Source organism: Theropithecus gelada, chromosome 9 (assembly GCF_003255815.1).
Source record: "Theropithecus gelada isolate Dixy chromosome 9, Tgel_1.0, whole genome shotgun sequence".
NCBI lineage: Eukaryota > Metazoa > Chordata > Mammalia > Primates > Cercopithecidae > Theropithecus > Theropithecus gelada.
Genome location: NC_037677.1, coordinates 61,253,771 through 61,264,565, shown reverse-complemented (window position 1 = coordinate 61,264,565; position 10,795 = coordinate 61,253,771). Strand labels below are relative to the sequence as shown.

The following is a 10,795-nucleotide window of genomic DNA, read 5'->3' as shown; positions in this document are numbered from 1 at the left end:
TGAGAGAGAAAATGACACAGTATGGGTAAGTACATCAAAAGCAGTTGGGATAAATATAGATGGGTGGAAAATGATTGCAAGGGAAATTGTTCCAGGAATGTCATGGATTTCCAATGAGGGGGATTACTGTGTGCAGCTGTTGAATGGGGGCTCATTCTTGAGGTCTCAAGTTCCACTTGTTGGGTAATAAAGCCTTTTGGGTGAGTGACGTGATATCTCACCCGGAGAAGCCAATCATCTCACTGTTTTGGGGTAGGTGGGGCATAAGGATTAAACAAACAAAAACTTCCACCTAATTTTTAAGCTATTCTTGGCCAAGAAGGTACCATTTCAGTCAAACTTTAAAGAATATTCTTAGAACAAGTGATAATATTTTCTTCGTATTTATGTGTGTGTTTTGTTTTGGTTTTAAATTTATCATCTAAGGCTATACACTACAAAGATGTTTTCCAAAATTTAAAATAATGCTTGTTATTTGCTTCCCGAACTATTTTCCTGCTCCAGATTTTAAAAAGAGGTGTGAGAATTTAATCAGCTCATAATAATAAACAGATAGCAAGGAAATCCTCTTTTAAGGAAATTCAGGACCCAAAATTTTTCTTAGGCAGTATTCAAGGAGCCCTCATTGTGAGTTTAAGTGGAAAGAAGTATTTTTCGCGAGAAAGTGATTGTTATTCCAAAGTGTATTCTGAGAGCTATTTTGGCAAATTTATGAAACATCATTAAAATAGCCTTTTACATGATTTTTTTTTTTTTTTTTTTTTGAGAGGGAGTCTCTCTCTGTCGCCCAGGCTGGAGTGCAGTGGTGCGATCTCGGCTCACTGCAAGCTCCGCCTCCCGGATTCACGCCATTCTCCTGCCTCAGCCTCCCGAATAGCTGGGACTACGAGCTCCCACCACCACGCCCGGCTAATTTTTTGTATTTTTTAGTAGAGACGGAGTTTCACTGTGTTAGCCAGGATGGTCTCCATCTCCTGACCTCGTGATCCGCCCGACTCGGCCTCCCAAAGTGCTGGGATTACAGGCGTGAGCCACCGCGCCCGGCCTTATATGATTTTTTATGACGTTATTATTGCGTTCTGTTTCTGTAAATGCACACAAGGTAAAGTAGTGCTGTTTCTGGAGAGTGTAAGAATATCAGTATAAAGGTGCTGTAAAAATGAATTGGGTATTTGAGATGTATACAGGTCTGTTAATTCACTCTGATGGCATGTACTCATTCTGGGACTTTGATATTGTAATCGTTCTACCCCTCCTATACTATGCTACACATCACAGTCATTAGATCACTCCGTGATGCAGGGTTAATTTCAGCATATCTAAATATTATCAGTTATGAATGATAACTCTGGGCGTGTAGTTGAGAGTTACAGCATACAGTTAATGGTTATTTGGTGCCTATTTTGCCAACTTAGAACACTGACTTAGAACTCTACTTAGAACAAAGCTTTTCACAAATATCTATATCCCCCGTTACCCTTATCATAGTTCTACCGTTGGTGAAGATTAGCTGAACCGAACATGCCATCTCTATTGCTGTTATTTTCACGGGCTTGGGTGCCAATTACCGGTTCCCTAGAATTTGCCCGTAATTGACTATGTCCCACTATAGGTAACTCTGGAAGTGACAGGCAGTTTCCAATGTGGTTCTCCCGCCTGTCGATTGGGCCTTGCAGGAAGCCCCGCCTCATCAACTCAGTCAAGGGCGTTAGTTGGCTCGGCGTCGGTGAGTGGCGGATCTTAGCTCCGCCCCGACCGTCCGCTGCGCTGCCTGGGTCGGCGCCGTTTCCAGTTGAGAGATGGCGGCCGCCGCAGGTAGATCGCTCCTGCTGCTCCTCTCCTCTCGGGGCTGCGGCGGCGGGGGCGCCGGCGGCTGCGGGGCGCTGACTGCCGGCTGCTTCCCTGGGCTGGGCGTCAGCCGCCACCGGCAGCAGCAGCACCACCGGACGGTGAGCGAGCGCGCCCGGAGGCTCCGGGGAGGGCGGGGCGGCGCTGGCGTGTGGGAGCCGCCGGCGGGCAGGCCGCCGGGGCAGCAGGCGAGTTACCTCAACTCCCGGCCGCTCCCGAGGTTGCCGGGCACCGAGGAGCCGCCGTGCCCTTCAGGCGCCTGCGGCGGCGACCAGGAAGGGAGGGCGGGCGGGAGGAAGCCCAGAGGAGGAGGAGGGGCGACGGCGGGGATGTTCCCGCAGGACTGGGGACACCAGGGCGGGGAAGGCACGGGACTTGAACCTCTCCCCGACCCACCCCCAATCTCGGTCCCTCCCTTCTTCGTTCTTAACAGCCCTGCCCCAAGGCTCCCGAACGGAGCCCGGTGGAAGTTGTCCCCTTTCCCTCCTCCTCTGGGCGGGTTGGGGAGTCCTGAGTTGCCGCGGCCGCCTTGTGTGTTCCAGGAGAGTGGCAGTGCCATGCTGCTGGGAGCTGCCCCGGAGAGCAGCCCAGGACCCCGGCGGGGCCGCCCCTCGTCCTCTCTCGTCCCGGAGGGGTCGGGCAAGAAAGAAAATCAAACTTTATCCCCCTCTGTGACTTCCTGTGTGTGTGTGTGTGTGCAGGGGGAACCAGCTCCCTCGAGATGGATGCTGCATTGCTTCAGGAGGCAAGCTCCATCCTCCCGGGTTCTTAAAGGTGCTTTTGGGGGTCCTTTCGAGGGTTACTGTATAAGCGTGTTCACGCGTGCCTGAGCGGGAAGGGTGGGCAGCAGGCACAGGAGAAGCGAATATGACAAGTTATTGACAGAGGCAGAGATTTGGTGGTTGTATTAACCAGTTGTTGCTAGGTTTCATTGGCTGGCAGAAAAAGAGGATTTCTGTTTGAACACTCTTGGGTGAGTGTGTGTGTGTAAGAGAGAGAGACAGAGTGTGAGAGAGATTTCTTTTTTCAGTTGCAAGAGATGAATTTGGCATGGAGTTCTTAACCTAACAAGTCAGGAGGTTTCCTTCCCTTGGACTTTCTAGACCTGTGTGTGTTGGTCTCTGGCCACCTCTGAGGGAAAGAATGTAGGTTTTATTTCCTAGGGCTGAGTTGTATAGTGTGGTTATTAGAGGATCACTGTAAACAGCCTGATAGGAGAAACTACAATAGTACCTTCAACTCTCAATAAACACATCACCTGCCTTGTTCTGATCATAGCTCTTAAGAGGAAACTGAACTGGAGCTCTTCAGAGAGGATACTCCTAAGGCCAATGACAACATCAGAATCAAGTGTCTGAAAGAGCTATGAAAAGACCTAATGCTCTGCACAAGCAAGGTGGTATTATTATTAGTCATAGGTATGGACTCTATCCTCATTCTTGTGAGAAGATTGTACCTCTTTTTATTTGGCATACTGGCATATTGCTTTGCTGAAGCTTTTGGGTGAGAGCCGAGCTTTTCCACAGTTCAATTTAATTTGCTTGTTTCGTAGCCTCCAGTTATGCGTTTTGTTCTCTTAAAAACATAAGGCCACCCCAAATTTTGATTGCATTCCCCTTTTCCTCGAACTATTTAAAGGCTTCCCAAGTTGTCCTTAAGTCCATATTTTAATAAGACATCTTCTGACTTTGCACAGTTTTTAAGACTGTTTGGGTGTGATATTCGTTTAGCATTTTTAAAGATTTGTGCCTTGTATATTTTCCATTATGCAAATTTGTCAGGCTGTGAGTGTCTCCCTTGTGGGGATGCTTCATGAAGGTGTTCTCTGTGCTATTCTAGGGTGGGTAAAAATGAAGTGCTGAATTTGTAACTGAAAGCACAATTAAAATGAAATGTTATTTCTAAAAGGCAGGAATGTTATGGGAATGGTGACTTGTACATGAATTTAGAATTGTAAGATTTTGAAAAAAATCGAAACTGATTATTTAAAATATATAAACAGACTTTTTATTTTTCTACAATTCTTCTGAAGCCATCATATATACAGCTGTTTCCATAGGATAGTCTGTGATTCCTTACAAGACATTCCATTTAGAAGATATTGAGACCCTGAACAGAGAGAGGCTTGGCCAAGGTTATGTTAGCTAATATGTAACAGTTTTAGGACTCCTACTCATCTGAAATAGTCTCACCCCTTATTGTGTTCCTTTTATTGTAAAGTGCAAATACTGCTTTACATCTCTCTACTACCTTGTAAAATGTCCTATTGTCCGTTAGGAGAGTATTGCTGTTTCAAAACCCCATGAATGGGAATTCTCCTGTAAGTAGGGTTGATTTGAGTACATATATTAGGTGAATATGGAAGCAAACAGCTTACCAGAAAGAATAGATGTTCTGGTAAAGTTCCCTGAGAGACACTAAGGTTGGATCTTGCTTGGGAGACATCCTGTGTATGTGCAGCAGATGGCAGTCTGCGCTGGTCTGGATCACAAGTCCAGTTTGTGCCACTTTTGTTCTGCTGTATGGTATGGTAAATTACAACCGGGGGGCATAACCAGTTATAGCACTGCCTAATTTTTTGAGTGAGAAATTCATGTTTTCCAAGTTTCGAGAATGAGTCCAAAGCAATACAGTAGCTCAGCTAGTTGGTAAGTGCAATTATGAAGTTATAAACTTAGTTCGTCCCCTCCCCCTTCTCCATTATATCTTTCAACTGAGTAAATAAGAGTAAAGGTACAGGGGCTTATTCAATATTTTTAGCACCATCTAGTGTAATTTTTTTCCTTCTCTCCAGCTTGTGACTGTAACCAAAACTGATGTAAAATGTTTGTTGCCTGCTTTTCTGTATGTTAGTGAAGGTGGCTGCTATTTTTAAGGATGGTTCTTCGAAGAGGAACTGCCTTTCACTGTGAGCTGTGTAATTCCATTGCTAAAACAAACTGTTTCATGTCTGATTATGACAGCCCCACTGTTGGCATTTTCTAGCAGTTAACGGCTATGCTGAATTACTACATCTTTTACTTAAGTCTGTCATTGTCCTGTTACGGTTTGTGACTGACTTGCTCTACTTTACACATCACAGTTCTTTTGGCAGTGACATTGTTTCAGCTTAACCTGAAAGTTTTAACAGGTTACATTGCCTGATACAGAGGCAGGTCTTAATTCTTTAATTGAGTTCCTCGTGGTCTGGCCCAATCTTATGCCAGATTCATCCCAGCACAAATACTCTGTTGTACTTAAGCTAGTCTCTGCACTGTCCCATACATCCATACTAAACCTTTATGGATTTTTTGTAGCTGAATTTCAGCCTTTATCACCCCAATCACTCCTCTAGCCTCTAAGGTTCATTTCAGGTTACAGACTGTGATGTACAATTCCCTTTGAATCTAACATTCTCACTTTACACGTGAGGAAACCTAATAAACTGAGGAAAGTGACTGTTAAGTTATGTTTGTGGTTACGAACAGACCAAGGATTAAAATTCCTTTACTTTTTTTTTTGATACAAGGTCTCGCTTTCTCACCTAGGCTGGAATTCATTGACACTATCACAGCTCACTGCAATCTTGAACTCCTGGACTCAAGCTGTCCTCCCACCTCGGCCTCCCCAAGTAATGTGCACCACTGTGCCCAGCTAATTAAAAAAATTTTTTTTGGCTGGGCACGGTGGCTCACACCTGTAATCCCAGCAACTAGGGAGGCTGAGGTGGGCAAATCAGGAGGTCAGGAGTTGGAGACCAGCCTGGCCAACATGGTGAAACCCCGTCTCTACTAAAAATGCAAAAATTAGCCGGACATGGTGGCAGGTGCCTGTAGTCCCAGCTACTCGGGAGGCTGAGGCAGGAGAATCACTTGAAACTAGAAGGTGGAGGTTATAGTGAACCAAGATCACGCCACTGCACTCCAGCCTGGGCGAAAGAGCGAAACTCCATCTCAAAAAAAAAAAAATTTTTTTTTTTGGTAGAGACAGGGTATTTCTACCAGGCTGGTCTCGAACTCCTGGACTCATCCTCCCAAAGAGCTAGTATTATATGCGTAAGCCACTGCATCTGGCCTAAAATTCCTTTAAATGGAGATGGATTCAAGAATTCCTAGTGTGAAGATGATACTTTTAGGGATAATTTCTATAGTTCATTACTAGAAAAATTTCTCTAAATGTGTAGAGAAAAAAAAATTCCTAGTTTGAATCTTGATTTGTGTAATTCCTGATTCTTAACCCTTTTCTATTTTTATTCTGTCCTCTCTGAATTCTGACGTGATTTATTATCTTTAGGACACAGATTGACACTGACATGTTTTCTAAATGTTTTATTTGTGGGCATCTGATCTTACTGGGGAGATAAAGCAATGATGTGTATCTTATTACCTTTGTGGCTCATAGACTCTAGCACAATGCTGGGTACATAGGTGACACTCAGACAAGCATTAATTAGCTATGTACCCCTTTTTCTGCTTGCTGGGGAAAAGATATGCCCTTTATCTCCTCTTCCTATCCCCCTACCCCCGGTTTGGCTTGCTTAATAGCCTTCCTTAGGTAACCACATTTGGAGAATTGCTTTAAGCTTAGTATTGCCAGTACTGTCTTTGGTTGTATATTACACTTCTTTATGGTGGATTGATGGAAAGAGTTGGTACCACTGGAGTAGCTCAGCAGTGGTCACTAGCTTTCTGACAATAGCCAGCAAAAGTATAGTAATTACCCAGATTATTACAAATATATGTTTGAATCAGATTCCACATTTGTTGGTTTATTCTATATTAAGATTTTGAGAGTTCTGGATAAATACGTTTAAGAACAGACTTCTATTTATTTATGTTTTTTAGATGGAATCTTGCTCTGTTGCCCAGGCTGGAGTGCAGTGGCGTGATCTCTGCTCACTGCAGCCTCCACCTCCTAGGTTCAAGTGATTTTCCTGTCTCAGCCTCCCAAGTAGCTGGGCTTATAGGTGCATGCCACCATGCCTGGCTAATTTTTGTATTTTTAGTAGAGACAGGGTTTTGCCATGTTGGCCAAGCTGGTCTCGAGCTCCTGGCCTTGGGTAACCCACCTGCCTCGGCTTCCCAAAGTGCAGAGATAAAAGGCATGAGCCACTGCACCTAGGCCAGACTACTTCTTTTTTTTTTTTTTTTTTTTTTTTGAGACAGAGTCTCACTCTGTTGCCCAGGCTGGAGTGCAGTGGGATGATCTCGGCTCACTGCAACCTCCATCTCCCGGGTTCAAGTGATTCTCTTGCCTCAGCCTCCCGAGTACTGGGATTACAGGCGCGCACCACCACACCTGCCTAATTTTTTTGTATTTTTAGTAGAGGCGGGGTTTTACCATGTTGGTCAGGCTAGTCTTGAACTCCTTACCTCGTGATCCACCCACCTCGGCCTCCCAAAGTGTTGGGATTACAGGTGTGAGCCACCGTGCCTGGCCGACTTCTTTTATTTTTAAGGAAGCAACCATTCTTTTTTTTTTTTTTAATATATTTTTTAGAGACAGTCTTGTTCTCTTAACCAGGCTACAGTGCAGTGGTATGGTCGTAGCTTGCTGGAGCCCTCTACTCCTGGGCTTAAGCAGTCTTCCCATTTCAGCCTCCTGAGTAGCTGTGTATATAGGCATGTGTCACCATGCCTAGCTCATAAAAAGACTTTTGTTTTGTTTTGTTTTTTTAGAAACAGTCTTGCTATGTTGCCCAGGCTGGTTTCTTAACTCCTGGCTTCAATAGATCCTGTCACTTTAGCCTCCCAGAGTGCTGGGATTACAGGCATGAACTACCACATCCAGCACAAAATCTTGCTTATTTTAAAACTCATAAAATATCTGAATAAATGATCTTGGATATCTTAAAATTCTGATTATTTGAACTTTTCTAAGTCCCAAGTGGCTTTTCTTTATGCTTCATGTAACTCTTTTCTTTAACATGAAATCTAAATAGAAAATACAGCATCAAGAGTGGTGTAAGTCAAAGGCAATACATTGGTAGGAAATCATTCAGATGATGTTATCAATGAAATGCTATTTGATTTCAACTTCAAACATGAGGCAGCCCTAAAAAAATGATTTACTGTCAACCGCTAGGATGTTTTTTTCTTCTTACGTTTTAACTTTGCATCCCTATAGATTTTCTTAAAAATTACTGTTTGTTTTCCTGTGATTAAGGTCAAGATTACCTTTTAATATCTCAGGATAGCTGTTAGAATAGAGGGTTCAAAGGCTAATAGTCAGCCTTTGAATCTTTTATCCTTTTTTTGAGACAGAGCCTCACTCTGTCGCCCAGGCTGGAGTACAGTGGCGCAATCTTGACTCACTGCAACCTCTGCCTCTCGGGTTCAAGCAATTCTTCTGCCTTAGCCTCCCGAGTAGATGGGGCTAAAGGCACGTGCTACCACGCCCAGCTAATTTTTGTATTGTTAGTAGTGACGGGGTTTCACCATGTTGGCCAGGCTGGTCTTGAACTCCTGACCTCAGGTGATTGGCCTGCCTCGGCCTCCCAAAGTGCTGATATTACAGGCGTGAGCCACCATGCTCAGCCCAATTTATTCTTTTTTTTTGAGACAAGGTCTCACTCTGTCACCCAGGCTGGACTATAGTAGTGTGATCACGGCTCACTGTAGCCTTGAACTCCTGGGCTCAAGTGATCCTCCAACCTCAGCCTTTTGAATAGCTAGGACTATAGGCACAAGTCATCACACTGGGCTAATTTTTAAATTTTTTGTAGAGATGAAGTCTCACTATGTTGCCCAGGTTGGTGTCGAACTCCTTGGCTCAGGCAGTCCTCCTGCCTTGGCCTCCCAAAGTACTGGGATTAGAGGGTGAACCACCATGCCCGAACCCTTTATTCTTTTTTTTTTTTTTTTTTTGAGACGGAGTCTTGCTCTGTTGCCCAGGCTGGAGTGCAGTGGCGCAATCTCGGCTCACTGCAAGCTCCGCCTCCCGGGTTCACGCCATTCTCCTGCCTCAGCCTCCCGAGTAGCTGGGACTACAGGCGCCCGCCGCTGCGCCCGGCTAATTTTTTCTATTTTTAGTAGAGACGGGGTTTCACCATGGTCTCGATCTCCTGACCTTGTGATCCACCCGCCTCGGCCTCCCAAAGTGCTGGGATTACAGGCGTGAGCCACCGCGCCCGGCTAAACCCTTTATTCTTTGATTAATGCCATACCATGGCTCGTGGATATATTAGAATTACTAGGATAACATGTTACGAAAACTAAGATGTTACTGTGGAAGTTGTGCACTTTAAAGAATCTTAAGAGTTGGCCGGGCACGGTGGCTCATGCCTGTAATCCCAGCATTTTGCGAGGCCGAGGTGGGCGGATCACGAGGTCAGGAGTTTGAGACCAGCCTGACCAACATGGTGAAACCCCGTCTCTACTAAAAATACAGAAAAATGAGCCGGGTGTGGTGGCGCACACCTGTAATCCCTGCTACTCAGGAGGCTGAGGCGGGAGAATTGCTTGAACCTGGGAGACGGAGGTTGCAGTGAGCCGAGATCATGCCACTGCACTCCAGCCTGGGTGACAGAGCAATACTCCGTCCCGAAAAAAGGAAAAAAAAGAACCTTAGTGTTTAGAGTTCAGTAAGACCTTATATTGAGGGAACAAGAATATGAGCAGTGAAATGGCTTTTTTTTTTTTTTTTGAGATGGAGTCACTCTGTCGTCCATGCTGGAGTGTAGTGGTGCTATCTCTGCTGTCTGCAATCTGTCTCCCGGGTTCAAGTGATTCTGCTGCCCCAGCCTCCTGAGTGCCTGGGACTACAGGTGTGCGCCACTGCCCCCTGCCCATTTTTGTATTTTTAGTAGAGATGGGGTTTCACCATGTTGGTTAGGGTGGTCTCGAACTACTGACCTTAGGTGATCTGCGCGTCTTGGCCTCCCAAAGTGCTGGGATTACAGGTGTGAGCCTCTGCGCCCAGCCGAAATGGTTTTTTTCTTAGTAGCTCAGCATGTTAATACAGAACTGGAAATGGGTCACGCATCCTCTGATTTTCCTGTTCAATTAGTTTTCCTACTAAATTACACAATTCTTTGTTTCATTTAAAACACTTAAGCTGAGAGTGGTTCTAAAAAGTGGATTGGGGTCAAATTCTTTTTTTTTTTTTTTTTTTCGAGATGGAGTTTTGCTCTTGTTGCCCAGGCTGGAGTGCAATGGTGTGATCTTGGCTCACTGCAGCCTCTGCCCCCAGAGTTCAAGCGATTCTCCTGTCTCAGCCTCCTGAGTAGCAGGGATTACAGGCACCTGCCACCACGCTGGACTGATTTTTTGTATTTTTATTAGAGACAGGATTTCAGCATGTTGGCCAGGCTGGTCTTGAACTCCTGGCTTCAGGTGATCCCCCCACTTCAGCCTTTGAAAATGTTGGGATTACAAGGTGTGAGCCACTGTGCCCGGCCAAATTCTTAAAGTACCTAACTTCAAAGTCAGTCTCAAATAATTACCCTCTGATTTAGATTAAGCTTGATAATAACTGTTAAAAAATCTTTCCTCTATAGGTTGAACACAAAAGGGAAACAATGCATTTATTTCATTGCACTTTGTTAAATGCTTGCAGTTAGCCTGTGTAAAAATGAAAGTTGACTTCAAGCAAATTAATTTTAATAAGTTTAGTGAATTATTGGTTCATAAACTGTGTACACACTTGAATCTTTTATATTGATAAAAATATAGCTTCATAAATTTTATCACCAATTGGGTCTAAAGCATGCTAAAGGTGAACTTTTTCTAATGCAGTTCTGAAATAATTTGATAATATGACATTGCATTTTGACATCTCAAAGATATGAGCCTTTTCCAAATGTTCTTTAATGACGTTAATACTATTTATTAATCCAGAAGAGTGAGTATTAATTTTTATGCTTTATTCCTAAAGTTTTCAGTTTTTATGTATTTTTTCTTGCTATTTATTTTCCACTTTATTGTTTGGGAAGTGTTTGTAATAATCATCAGAAAATTGCTGAGGAGTC

The 10,795-nt window shown here is 44.2% G+C and overlaps 1 protein-coding gene across 3 annotated transcripts in view; it reads left to right on the top strand.

Moving 5' to 3' along the window:
* Positions 1 to 1,778: 1,778 nt before the first annotated feature.
* MCU (mitochondrial calcium uniporter) overlaps positions 1,779 to 10,795 on the top strand; it is a 207,520-nt gene continuing 198,503 nt past the window's right edge. For all 3 annotated transcript variants that reach the window (XM_025396361.1, XM_025396363.1, XM_025396362.1), the window contains exon 1: positions 1,779 to 1,949. In XM_025396361.1, the coding sequence (XP_025252146.1) occupies positions 1,800 to 1,949 (150 nt within the window). In that variant the 5' untranslated portion in view covers positions 1,779 to 1,799. The remainder of the gene's footprint in view (positions 1,950 to 10,795) is intronic.